This window comes from Budorcas taxicolor, chromosome 4 (genome assembly GCF_023091745.1).
Source record: "Budorcas taxicolor isolate Tak-1 chromosome 4, Takin1.1, whole genome shotgun sequence".
NCBI classification, from domain to species: domain Eukaryota; kingdom Metazoa; phylum Chordata; class Mammalia; order Artiodactyla; family Bovidae; genus Budorcas; species Budorcas taxicolor.
The window spans coordinates 100,483,631-100,497,337 of record NC_068913.1 but is presented as its reverse complement, the minus strand read 5'-3'; the positions used below and the strand labels follow the sequence as shown (position 1 = coordinate 100,497,337).

The window sequence follows — 13,707 nt, the reverse complement described above, 5'->3', positions numbered from 1 at the left end:
TTCTATGAATTCCTAGTAAACTTAATTTTTACATCTATTTTCTTGCCAATCCCAAGTAACATCTATAAGTTCTACCTTTCTCATTCCCTCACACTTTATTTAGGCTTTGAATACACATCTTTCCTTCCATGTGCTTTCAGCTCTCTTTTGTAAAACTGTGACTAGCTGCTGCTGCTAAGTCACTTCAGTCACTGTGTGTGACCCCATAGATGGCAGCCCTCCAGGCTCCCCCGTCCCTGGGATTCTCCGGGCAAGAACACTGGAGTGGGTTGCCATTTCCTTCTCCAATGCATGAAAGTGACTAGATTTCTGCTCAAGTTTTTGTGTAGAAAAATTGTGTGCATAACAATATATTTACCTAACACTTTAGCATCTTGAAGTGGCTAGAAATGTCCATCCCTCATAGTTCTGCTTGCTTCTGAGTGTTATCCATGCTTTGGTGTAAGGAGCAGTCTGACTTCTATACATCTGCTTGGAACTTTCTTATTTGAAGTGTTCCAAAAAACAGGGGCTACAGGCAAGGAATCCACATTATAGGGACCCCAGATTTTTTCCAGAATGTTTGGCACAGCAGCCAGTGACATAACAGAGACTGCAATTTGGCACCAGCAGTTGGAGCGAGTGTGTGTAGGAACGGGGCACGGAGAGTCAGGTAGCCAGGTGTCCATGGCAGGCTTCTGTAACTTGAGTTCTTCTACAAAGCTGGGGAGTTGGGGGAATCTCCATATTCAACCTAGAAGTGAGGATTTGCCTGCATATACTTGATCCCTGGGTTAGGAAGATCCCCTGAAGGAGGGCATGGCAACCCACTCCAGTATTCTTGCCTGGAGAATTCCATGGATAGGGGAGCCTGGTAGGCTACAGTCCATGGAGTTGTGAAGAGTTGGACAGGACTGAAGCGACTTAGCGTGTATGCACTTGTCTATCTGTCCTACACTTAATCGCCCAGATCTATTCAGTGTGATAGGAGAGGGGATGAAAAAGGGGAATCTGAAGCTTTGCAAGAGGGTTTTCCAAACTGGAGCATAAGTTGCTCTCCCTCTTCTTCCCTCTTAGAGATTCTCCAAGGCAAAATAACATCAAAGGCTCTCTAAGTCCTGCGGTAAAGAGACATAACTTATTTAGCGGTAAAGAGAGGTAACTTATTTAGTTTAATCTAATGTTTCCAAAGTATCTGGCCACAGGGCAATCTTCCTTTTCTGCAACAATTTTTTTAAACAATGTTTAGAAAATACACTCTTGAAAATGGTGTTGAGAGTTTCTTTTATGAAGTCTGCTGGACCCTACAGAGAATGAATCCATGACATGAACTCCGGTGATAATGTTTTCTAATAAGCTGGTCTTACGTGAACATATTAGGTCAGTGAACAAAAACATAGATACCAAGCAGGATTGATCTGCCTTGTCAAATAATGGGAAAAGCAGATCAAACCTTGTCTGAGCAGGGCCTGCTGTTCTCCTGTTAGGGATTGATAGCCTGATCTGCTGACGGAGTATCTCTGAGACAATGGCCAGTGACCTCACAACAAAAGTATGTTGCCTGTTAGCACGTTTCTGTCTGGAGTCACAGGGTAGGGAGACTGACTTTTTTTTTTTTTTTTTCATACATGAGCAGAGTCACTGTTAAGTAGCCACTATGTCTTACCTGAAAGTATTCTCGGTGTGTTTAAGTTTGTGGGTCATGAATTCTCCATTCTGAGACTTCACTTCTGTAAATCCCTTCTTTGCATCCAAGAAGCTCTTAACGTCTTTGCTTTCTTTATCCTTTTTAGTCTTCTCATCTTTGAGCTAACCAATAGTACATATCAGGAAGAAACATAACGATAAAAATCTTATTAGGTTTCAGTTGGTATCACCAAATAAAACCCAACATTGTTAGGAAGCCAGAAAACTGAGAAGTAAAACAAACCACTGGAGAATGATGTGGTAGACCTGGAATCAGAGGAAATTCTTGGAGCATGAGCTATGGTCCTCCAGCTTCTGAGCAAAGACCCTGACCACAATTTTAGGAGGTCAGGATCATCCTTATTTTACTGAGGTTTTATTTTCAAAAGTGACGGAGGTGTTACCATTTGGAAACCATTATGTTATGGAAACTCCACATGAGAGGGGTTGTTTTCAGTTCCCACCGGGAAGAGCAATTATTAATGTGGCCTTGATGGGAGAATGGCCAAGTTACTTGGACAGGTTTCTTCTTGGATGAAGGGTGCTTCTTTGAGAAGGGCTTGAATGTGTTGAGGAGGAAATAAGAAACCTACTGAGTTAGCCAGATCTGTCAAGTCAGTCTTGGCAGATGTCAGAGGAAGACCACCCTAGTATTTTAATCAAATGAATAACTAGGGTCTTCAGGATAGAAGACATAATAACCCTACCTTTAGAGGGATGATGCAGAGACCTGTGGGGCCATGTTTGTAGTCATCTAAAGCATTAAAGATAGAACGCAAAGGAAAAATTCCAGGGCTGACCTTGACTTCCATTGAAGGTGATAATTTAGTCTCTGAAAGTGGCTTTGGGATTGTTGTGGGAGACAGAGGAAGGTGGTACATGGAGGGCAAGTATTAGCTCTAATTTTTGTGTGCATGTGTAGGCTTTGTGTTACAAGTTCCTCACAGTGAGACAGATTATTTCCAAGTATACTGAATTTGCATAACTTTTTGGGGGGAGGCAAAGGAGTTCAAATTACTTTCATCATCTCACCCATTCTTAAAAAATGAGTGTGAGAACAGGTGAGGTTCATTACTGCTCATTTGAAGACAAACAGTGACAAAGCACTAACATTCTAAAGAGACCAAAGGAGGAGGGTTTGGGTGTAAGAACTCAGGGCTCCAGGGGCTGCCAAGGATGGTCCCACCCCTTACCTGATCACTCACCTCTTTGCAGTTGTTATGCTTCTGATACCTAACTCCCACCAAAGTGCACGTTTTACTAAGAAAAGGATTTTTTTTTTTTTTTTGCTCTTTACTGATGAGTCTTCAGTAGTCCTTTGCCTGATTGCTTTTGCCGAGTATTATTTGATTAAATTACTATCGATGTACTATTCAGTACCATGGTGCCCTAGCTAGTTAAGACTTTAAATCTTTTTCCAAGTGGCATATATCTAGGACAGCCCTTGGACTTGCTGAAGAGGGAGGCTGTAATTTTGCTATTCTTTCTGAGAGCTTTGTCTGAAAGTCAGGAAATCTGAGTTTTAGTTTTAGTGTTGTCAACAATCTAACTGTTACTTTAAGTCACCTAACATCTCTGGAATGCTGGCTCCGTGTGCATGAAAAGAGAGGGTTGGGCTAGATGATCCCTTCCTAATCCTTCATCCTGTGCCTTCCCTCTTGGCTCCAGATTTGTGCTGAGAGGCTAGAAGAGAAGGAACCTCCTGGTCTGTCCCGCAGCTTTAATTCAACTGTCCTGGCCTGGTGGTAAATCAGTATTTATTGGGCAGGCAGGAGCAAGCAAGGTCTCTTTTCATTCTGACCTACCATTATTGGGAACAGCCCCAGAAACTAGGGATGGGAGTTTATATCCTGGTTAAGAAGTATCTGGGGATACACATTTAAGGGTGAGGGAGGTCACCTTGCAGTGAACCCATGAAAGAAACTGTGAGTCACACCTTATAGTTTGTGGAGCACTATACAAAGAGAAACTCATTTCTCCTATTTTGGAGTCAGAGATATTTCCAGTCTCCCAAAATGCATTATTTAATTTACTGACCAAAAATGTGTGTAAAATAGATTTGTAAAACCATTCATGTCTAACAGAAGAAACATCCCTTTTTTTCAAGTTCTGTCTGTATTGGCAAAGTTGTGGTAGATGGTATGCTTATATTCTCTTTGGAAGACTTTAAAAAATTCCCAAAGAAATAATGATAATTTAATGCTGACTGCAAATTATTTTTTCTTTCTGGGAAATGAATAAATAAATTCTGTAACACTTTAAGGAGCACAGTGGGTTGGCATCTATAGCAGATTCAACCTAAGCTAATGGGATATTCTGAGCCCACTGGGAAAAGCATTAGAGCCTCTAGATCAAAATGTTACCAAGAAGAGGACCTATGCTTATGGATTAATACAGGGCCATGTATCCTGAGTAGGAAATGGGAATCTGCTCCAGCATTCTCACCTGGGAAATCCCATGGATAGAGGACCCTGGTGGGCTAGTCTGTGCGTGCTAAGTTGCTTCAGTCATGCCTGACCCTGTTGCAGTAGCCCGCCAAGCTCCTCTGTCCATGTGGTTATCCCGGGCAAGAATACTGGAGTGGGTTGCCATGCCCTACTCCAGGGGATCTTCCCGACCCAGGGATTGAACCCACGTCTCTTGCATTTCCTGCACTGACAGGCACGTTTCTTACCACTAGTGCCACCCGGGAAGCTTGGGCTACAATCCACGGGGTCACAAAGAGTCGGACACAACTGGGTACAGCACAGCAAAAAAAAGAGTGATCAGTGGGGTAACACATGGGTGTATGTGTGTAGAGGTAGGAATTCCAGTGACATACTCTTGTGCCAGAGAGACACTCAAAAAGTTTCAACAAGTCTAAAAGGACTGAGGCACCAGTTTCTCTGTTGTACTGCTTTGTATCATTTGATTCCAGAAGAATGATAAGAACTAGTGCAAGTTATACTTTTTCAGACTAAGTTGAACATACTTTTGTTAGATTCAGAAGCCTCAATTCCTGTTCCAGGCCCAATGTCTATCACATGAAAGGCCCTGTCCATGGACAACATGGACTTCCCTGGGGAGCTGAGGCTCTACCCAGACCCACAGAGTCAGAGTCTGTGTTTCATAAGATCCCAGGTGACCAGCAAGTACCCTGATGTTTAGTGAGAGGCTCTGGCCTACATGAAATGAATATTAGTTTCATTACTATATGAACAGCTCTGCTGGAAACTGTTTTCCTATTAGAGGCCAGAACAAAAAACGAGCTCTGGGGTGGAGAACTAAAAGGAAGCATTTTACAGCGGGGCATTTTATATTCAATATCCTATGATAAACCATAATGGAAAAGAATGTAGATAAAACAAGAATATAGGTATATGCATAAAGGGCTTCCCAGGTGGCTTAGTGGGTAAAGAATCCGCCTGCCCATGCATGAGACACAAGAGATGTGGGTTCGATGCCTGGGTTGGGAAGATTACCCTGGAGTAGGAAATGGCCACCCATTCCAGTATTCTTGCCTGGCAAATCCCACGGACAGAGGAGCATGGTGTGCTACAGTCCATGGGGTCGCAGAGAGTCGGATACAACTGAGCATGAACTCACGCACACACGCAATATCTGTATAACCGAATCACTTGCTGTACAGCATAAACACAACACTGTACTTCAACAAAAATTTAAAAAAAATTAAAAGAAGGCATTTTATAGTTGGGGAAGAGGAAAAGTTAAATTACGTTTCAGGGTTACTGGTCATCTGTGATTCGCTGCTGCAAACAGTTAAACTGCAGTGGGAGAAAGAAGGTTTTGTGTAAGGTATTGGAGTGGCTTCTGGAAATGTAGCTGATGTTTTTGTTTCCTTTTTTTGCTAACTCCATGAAGGAAAAGACTTTTGTTGAGAGTAGAGAACAAAAAGGGGGATGGGGGGTAGAAGGAGGGCGTTTAAAATGGCCACATCATGTAAACTATGATTTAAAGTTATCTCAGTGGAGTAGCTACACAAACAGGTGGAGAGGGGTTATTCAGCTAGTAATTTATGTATGCAGTGTTAAAACAGGAATGGCAGTTTGTCCTCCCCCCCTCCCTGCCAAAGCTTGGGTTAAGGAGCTAATCTGTTCTTGTGTCAAAAAGAGGCCAAGTTTTGGGACACTGGAATGTGCTGGAGGGCAGATTGAGAAAGGGGCAGGGCTGAAATCATCAAACCACGGCCACTGTTGAACTGGGGGCCTTATCTGAAAAGAAGCTAAAGGATGATGGGATGGCTGCTGGTGAGCTCCTTCTAGTTCACAGACACAAAACATGGACACAGAATGCCTTGGTCATTAGAAACAATCCACATCTGACTGAACTGAATGAAATGGAGGATTCATAGAGTCATTCCGCCTCTCCTGCTCCACAGAAACGTAATCACCGAGCTATGATTTCACGCCCTCTTCCTTCTGTATTTAAAGATATCCCCCCCAGGAAGTTTCTGTATAGCGGAGGGAGCTCAGCTCTCTGATGACCTAGATGGGTGGTGGCGGGGAGACTCAAGAGGGAGGGGGTATATGTATACACATAGCTGATTTCATGCTGTTGCACAGTACAGTGCTGTAAAGCAATTATACTCCAACTAAAAAATAAGTTAAAGATATTCCCCCACACGAAATGCTAGCTTTAGAAATGAAGCTAAATAATAATATATGTGGGATATATAAATATATATGTGGGAAGCGAAATAAATAATATATGCGGGATATTTCTGAGTTTAGTCCCAAAGTAATGTTCATTTTTTGGAAATGAATTTGTAGTTGTTTTTCTGTTACAGAATGAGAACAGTTGTTTCCCAACATGTTCAACAAATTTCTCAGCAGCCTCATTAGAGCCAAATTTAGTTTTCTAGTTTTTAGCATTCATGCTTTCTCCTGCTTTTAACTGGGCAGTGTTCACATTCGGTTTTTACTCCCAAGCCACCACAAGTTCTACTAGGAAATGGGAGGAACACATACCAAAAACAAAATAAATATAACATGAACTAGAGTTCTTTTTACATGAATCTTAGGAAAGAAAGGTTTAAGAAAATAATCATTCTCCTATTAAATCTCATCTGTTTGCTAAATATAGATTTGTCTGTGTCTTATTCTGTGCTATAATGGGCAGAAAAATGTAGCAAGAGTCCATCTGAGTTGGGCTCAATAACTACAATTCAGTCCCACGGGCAGAGTAATTCAACTCTTATGTTTGATAATTTAGTTTTACCATGATCAAGTACTTTGAGCTTATTAAATACTATCATCATTTTTAGGATTGCTTGGAGCTAACATAAGCATGACGGTGAAAACAAGATCAGGCTTTCTTTCTTTCTCCTTTTTTTTTTTTTAAGCTGTGCTATGTGGCATGCAGGATCTTAGTTCCCCAACCAGGGATCAAACCTGTGCCCCCTGCATTGGGAGCGAAGAGTCTTAACCACTGGATGGCCGTGGAAGCCCTGAGGTCAGGCTTTCTGATGTGGCATTTTGATTATGTCGGGACATAATGACATGCTCTCTGCAGCAGCCTCTGGTCCACTGACTTGTTTACTACTTACCTACAGTCAAACACCCTGGCACCAGCTCCTGTGTGTGCCTCAGAAATGCAATGCAGAACACTGTGCCAAGCTATTCTTTTGAAAACCAAATATCATTTTCAGTTCATCAGATTTTCTACTGAGAGGTGTGGGAGTGTTTTCCCTTGGAAAAGTTAAATCATTAATCAAAGCCAGTTGGAAATATTTCATGATTGAAATGAAAGTAGGATGGCTCAAAGGAAAAAAAAAATAGCTTTTTTGGAGGAGAGTAGAAAGCAGGAAAGGTTGATCAGAGAAGTGTTTTTCAAGCTTTCTGACTGTGACCCATAGTAGAAAAGACAATTTATATCACAATGCAATACTTAGTGGCCACGATGCCCTCTGATATTTTCTATTCTACTTCATTAAAAAAATGCAGATTGACATTTTTAACTAGTTTCACTTTAAATTGATTTCACCATTCAATGGATCATGAGCCATGGCTTGAAAAATACTGGGTTAGAGGTTACAATTTTGAGATCTGACCTGAAACGTCATGGAACACTGCTCTCGATGGTTTACGACTAGGTTCCTTCTCAATGATATTTACCTCTTCTTTTTTGAAGGCAGCCTTGTCTTCTTGGGACTTTTCTCTTTTAGCTGGCACTTTAGCCCCCCTTTCTTCTTCCTTTTTATTTTCAAGAATGGTAAGGTCACTTATTTAAAAGCAAGAGTGAGAGGGTGCTCAGGTCACTCTGCATGTGGCGTGAAGTGACTTCTCTGTGGCTGTACCAATACTCACATTTCCCCAGTGCCAGTGGTTCTAAACAGCAATGTGGGATAGTTTCCTCCCACCAAATCTTTCCTCATGTGCCTGCCATCGTGCTCACTGTGGTCCAGCGTGACGTGGTGCTTCTGGTGAGTGTTGAAAACCTCGTGAGTGTTTGGTGCGCCTAGTTCCTGATCATCTCTTATGATAGCTGTGTTTATGAGCCCCTTGTCAGAAGCAGAAGTGAAAGATGACTTGAGTGCAATGCAGACTTAGCGATAGAGAGTTCTCTTTGGAAAGCTGAATACACAAGCATCTCTTTTCTTTTCTGGTTAGGTATAGTGCTTTTAATGTAGCCTTGCAGACAGAGAAAAAAAAATGTTTCTTAGATTACAGACATTCCCCCCAGCCCCATTCCACTCTTCCTGAGCTACATAAATCTGTATCACCCAGATGGTAAAAGAAGCAAAACGTGTGCTCGTAATTACCAACCAGTTTTAAGCTGATGCTGCCCCAGATGAATGGCTTTCTGCAAGTCTACATTAGGCTCAGGTCTACATGATGGCAAGTCAGGATTCTGACATTTTTTTAATAAAAGGTCCCAAATGGCTCCTTTCCCTCAGTTAATTTCAAGGGGGTTATTTTTGTCTTCTTAAGATATTTCTGACCATGATTCGTCATGTCAGTTTCCCACCCCAACTTTTAGCATCTTTTATTAGATGCCAAACACATAGATGAGGTGAGGAGTTACGGTCCTCCTGCCTCATGCAGACCTGTGGAGAGAGGTCAGTTGTTAGAAGGAATGAGTTTAGATGCAGGTGCAGAATCATTTCAGTGCAGCACCACCACACTTGTCATCTTTGGGTTAATTCATTTTTTCTGGTATTCATAGCAATCAAGCACAGAGCAATTCACTTCTCTCTGGTTCTATCAGTAAATTTGGTCAGTGGAATATTTAGCTCTCAGTTGATTGCTCTATGCTTGCATATTGCTATGACCTAAAAAAATGAACAGCTTGCCAAACAATTAAGCACATGGGGCCTTAGGAATGTGGCCTCAGTCCCAAATTTGATGTGCATTACATTTCTCGCAAGTTGCAGGCATCACACACTTGGTGCAAAAGGTTTACTGTACCTGTTTCTTTGGGACAGCTGTATGAGGTTTATCTTCTTGTACTTTCTTTTCACTGACCCCCTTCCCTGCTGTTTTCTCCTCTACCTTTTCCCCTTTAATCTTTTTCTCTTGCATTTGCCCCTTTTTCTCTTCTAGTTGCTTCTTACGTTTTTGCTCTTCTATCTTAGCTCTCTCTTCTTCCTCTGCCTTCGCCCTCTGCCTCTCCTCTTCTGCCTTCCTCTCCTGCTCCTTGATCCTCTGCCTCTCCTCTTCTGCCTTCCTCTCCTCCTCCTTAATCCTCTCCCTCTCCTCTGCCTCCCGTCTTTCTCTCTCTTGGGCAGCTGCTTTTTCCTCTGCTTCCTTTTTTGCTTTCTCCTCTGCTATTTGTCGGTCTTGCTCAGCTTTAATTCTTTCTCTTTCTTCTGCTTCCAACCTGGCCCTTTCTGCCTCAGCTCTTTCCCTGGCTTCCTCTTCCATCTTTTCATTCTGGAGAATCTCATCTGAGCCCCTTTCCCCCTCCTCCTCGGTCTTAGGCTCCTCGGCACTGATCTGCCCATTTTTCAGCGGCATTACTGTTTCCTGCTGGGTGTCTGCCGTTTTCTCTTCTACCACCACCTCTACCTGATTTTCTTCAATGCTCCCTGGCTTTGGCTTCTCTTCTTCCTCTTCCTCCTTTTCCTTCTCGTCTTTCTTTTTCTCTTCCGCTTCCATCCAATCATTCTTCTGGTGTGACTTGGTGACTATTTCCATTTCCTCCAGCTCCTGTCTTTCCTGGCGACTTTCACTTTTTCCTTCCTTCTCTGCTGTTTCATTGTCTGTTGTGTTGTTTTGCATTCTTCTGCTGGAGAGCGACAAACTTGCATCTGTTATTGTTGGGTCAAACTCCTTCTGCCTTTCCAGGGCTTCCTGGAGGCGCTTTTGGCGTCTTTCCTCCCGCCGAGCCAGTCGCTCCAGGAGAGCAGCCTCATCATCGCCCTCCGCCTGAGTGTTGGTGGTGGTTGTCTTGACCTCCTCGTCAGGCACACTGGAGAACAGAAACGACATCAAGGACAGCTTGCTGATTAATCGGTCAGCTGGATTCATGGACTGTGCCACGTGGGAACTACAGCAGATACATAGAGAAATCTATATACACACACTCCCCATATATAACCCCATATTAGTACATTCCTGTCTGGCTTTCAATGATAGCATATGGAAACCTTTGTCCATGGTCTTTCTCTGGCCAGGGTGAGTCTATTCTGTAAACAGAAGAGCTGAGTATTAATGCCCCCTGGGCACTGTGCCTCTAGCAAAAATTCATGAGCATTAGTGAATAAATACCTCAGCTCTCTTCACCTTTGGAATCAGATAGCTCCAAGGTACCTGCAGCACACTAGGTCTTAGAGCTCCCAGTGGAGTTAAGCTCCAGATACTCACAGTGGTAATTTGCTCAGAAAGAAAACTTTATTTGGTTGCGTTGCCTTCTCTGACTCACTTTCCCACACTGCTACCAGCTTTTCCTAGGATCACTTTACAAATAAACTGTTTGTGCTTAAATCTTTGTTTCAGAATCTGATTCTTGGAGAACTCAAATTAAGACAAGGACAAAACTGAAGAAACAAATTCCTCTCATATCATATAGTGTTTCCACATGTTGCCAAGTCATCTGGAATTCCTGATCTGGATTTCTGGAACACAAAGTACTTTGAGAGGAAGGGAGTGTATGTATTAATAATAGGGCACAGATGCTATACTATATTCAGGCTAATAACCCCCATGGTGGGGACATCCAACTGTCCACCACAATTCATGCTCCTCCTTCCTTAGTCAAGGGGAAGTCATTGCCCATCAAGTCATTGCCTAACCCTCCCTTCTTCCTTACACCTGGGTGGGGCCACATGCCCAATAATTCCAATGAAGTATGAGTAGAAGTGTGATGTCCAGGCCAGGACAAATAAGAAGCAGAGGTACCTTCTCTTCCTTTTCAATCTCTGCTGGCTAGATTAGAGGACTCCAAAGCCCCTGAGTTTGATAGACTTATAAGAGAACAGAAGATAGGGGACCAGTTCTACCAATCAGAAATACCCAATTTGGGAACTCATTGTTAAAGCAGCTGATGTTGCCCTAACTAATATATATATATAATATACCATCTACATTCTTTGTCAAGATTTCCATGAGTAAAGGGTCTCTTGCCCTTCTTTTCTACAGTAGACAAAGAATAGTTAGATTTGACGTTTATAAAATAAGAAGAGAAAATCTCTAAAAACCAAACTGCAGCATGTCCATCACCATGCTCACTACTGTGGGATGATGGCTGGACACTGCCCAAGCCAGGGGTGTTGGTCTTCACTGCAGGAAACAACTAGTCATGTGATACTAGGACTGTGACCAGAGTTGGAAAAGTATGTCTTGCAGTGTTTTGAAACTCCATCAAATTTTATGGTTCATACCAACCTTGGCCCTTTTGAAGTTCAAGTTCACTTAATTTTGGAAAAACACACTTCACCTTTAACAGTAAGAAATGGCAGAGTAGAGGCCAGATTTTAAACTTTTTTGGCCTTTGCTGTTGCTGTAAGGCACCATGTCGATGAATTAGACACATAAGGGTTAAACTTCTCTGAAAATGCAAATAGGTTAGAATTTAAGGGAAAAAATCTATATATATGAGGCATTTGGATCAACTGAATTTAAATAATTTTTAAGAGGTATCCCAAATTCCAAAATGCTAGTTGGCTTAAAGAACTCTTAAGAAACAACAGACTCTACTGAATCTTTCTTTGCTATTTGCTATTTATAAATCAGGACAGCTATTATCAGTAGAAGCTGAGTACCAACTACAGTTGCTTAGCCCCAAGAAGAATACTTATTCTTCATGTCATAGATAAATTACATGAATATGAGCTACCAAAAAAAAAAAAGAATTTTGTACTCAATCAATAGCATGAAATAACTATTAATAGTAAACTGTGAAAGAAGAGAAATACAAGTAGGAGCAAGATTTTAAAAGCAAGAAAACTACAGGCACTAGTAACTTTTTACGGCATTGTTGATTATTCCCTAATAGCCAGATTCATGGAAGGCCTTAAAATGTAAAATGTTGTGTTTAAACTCTTTTTTTCCCATCTCCCTCAGCTCAAAAATGGAAAAGGAAGTGACGACCATACTGCTCTGATTTAGAAGATTCTGCTACCATCTTCCTAGTAATGGTCAAGATTATTATGTGCATTTTACATGTGTTATCATCTCATTTAAATTTAATGACACGCCTAAAACAAAAGTATAATTTTTATTTCCTTTTAACTGAAGAAACAGAGTTAGTGAAGGGAGGGTCAAGTTGGGATTCAAAGCCAGGTGGTGAACCCCAAAGAATAAACCTCAACCTCTTGGCTATGCACCCTCCCTAATTAGGAGGTACTTACTGAGGGATGAGGTCTGTTTGTCCACCTAACCAAGAAGCTTCCTTATTGAGGCATCCTGCCAGCATTTTCACAACTGCCTTCAGAAACCTTTTGTGTACCCACTGAAATTCACATTAAAGAGGTCATAACCCTTTCCCTTCCGAATTTTCTATATAGATTGAATGAAGGGGATTATCAAATACAGTTTCCTCCCAACACACACAAAATAAGAGAATCTAAAACCAAAACCACACAAAAGATCTTATATGATGATTTCATTATATGTAACCATTTCATAATTTAAAAAAAATCTTTTCCTCCATTCCCCTTCAAACATTCTCATTTTTTCTGTACCCTGGAACATATACATGACATATACTATTAGCGTAATGCATTGTGTGACCTTGTATGTGTGAACTTTTTAAAAGTCCCTTTAAAAGAAGTTAGGGCTCCCCTGATGGGTCAGATGGTAAAGAATCTGCCTGCAATGCAGGAGACCCTGGGTCAGGAAGATCCCCTGGAGAAGGGAATGGCAACCCACTCCAGTTTTCTTGCCTGGAGAATGCCATGGATAGAGAAGCCTGGTGGGCACAGTCCACGGGGTAGCAAAGAGTCGGACATGACTGAGCAACTAACACACATTTGTTATAAGAAATTGAACTTACTACTAAGAGATCTCAACTTTCCTAATTTCCACCAGGACTGGTATAGGGAAAAATGCAGTACTAAACTCTTAAGCTTCTTTGAATAACTACATTAAATTAAACAGGATTCTGCCCCTTGCAGAATATTACCGAGAACAGAGAATACTGGGTTAGGGTGTATATTAGGAAGAATAAGACATCTGCAATTCATGCCTACTTTTAAAATTGAAGTATTCTCTCTGCTACTGGTAGGTGCAGAGGACTATTAAACTAATATATCTTTAGTTCAGAACAGATAACAATACCTTAAAGAATGAATGTAAATAGTTTTCCTTATTTAAGAATATAACCCATGATTTTTAGTAAATAAAAAACTTACTAGATTACAAAGAAAATATCCTTCAATTGGGGTGTGTTTAGGGGACGGGATAGGGGGTGAGAAGAAAGGAGTATTGGTGTCCTGTTGTCTAAATCAGATCAACTGTCCAGTCTGGTGAGTTGCCAATAATGGTCACACAAGAATTAAACAAGCTAGAAAGAGTGAAAGAGATTGAGTTGGGCTGAGAAGGGAGTGCTTTGCCCAACACATTTCTTTCATCAGACTGGCTAAGAAGCAACTGAGAAATGTGC

At 41.6% G+C, this 13,707-nt stretch overlaps 1 protein-coding gene across 2 annotated transcripts in view; it reads right to left on the bottom strand.

The window, feature by feature from the left end:
• CALD1 (caldesmon 1) overlaps window positions 1–13,707 on the bottom strand; it is a 130,456-nt gene that overhangs the window by 26,438 nt on the left and 90,311 nt on the right. The window contains exons 4-6 of one of the 2 annotated variants that reach the window (XM_052638560.1): window positions 9,072–10,074; window positions 7,779–7,856; window positions 1,646–1,788 (exon numbers count right to left, since the gene is read on the bottom strand). In XM_052638560.1, coding sequence (XP_052494520.1) covers window positions 1,646–1,788; window positions 7,779–7,856; window positions 9,072–10,074 — 1,224 coding nt within the window. The remainder of the gene's footprint in view (window positions 1–1,645; window positions 1,789–7,778; window positions 7,857–9,071; window positions 10,075–13,707) is intronic. The other variant, XM_052638562.1, reaches the window with a different exon arrangement.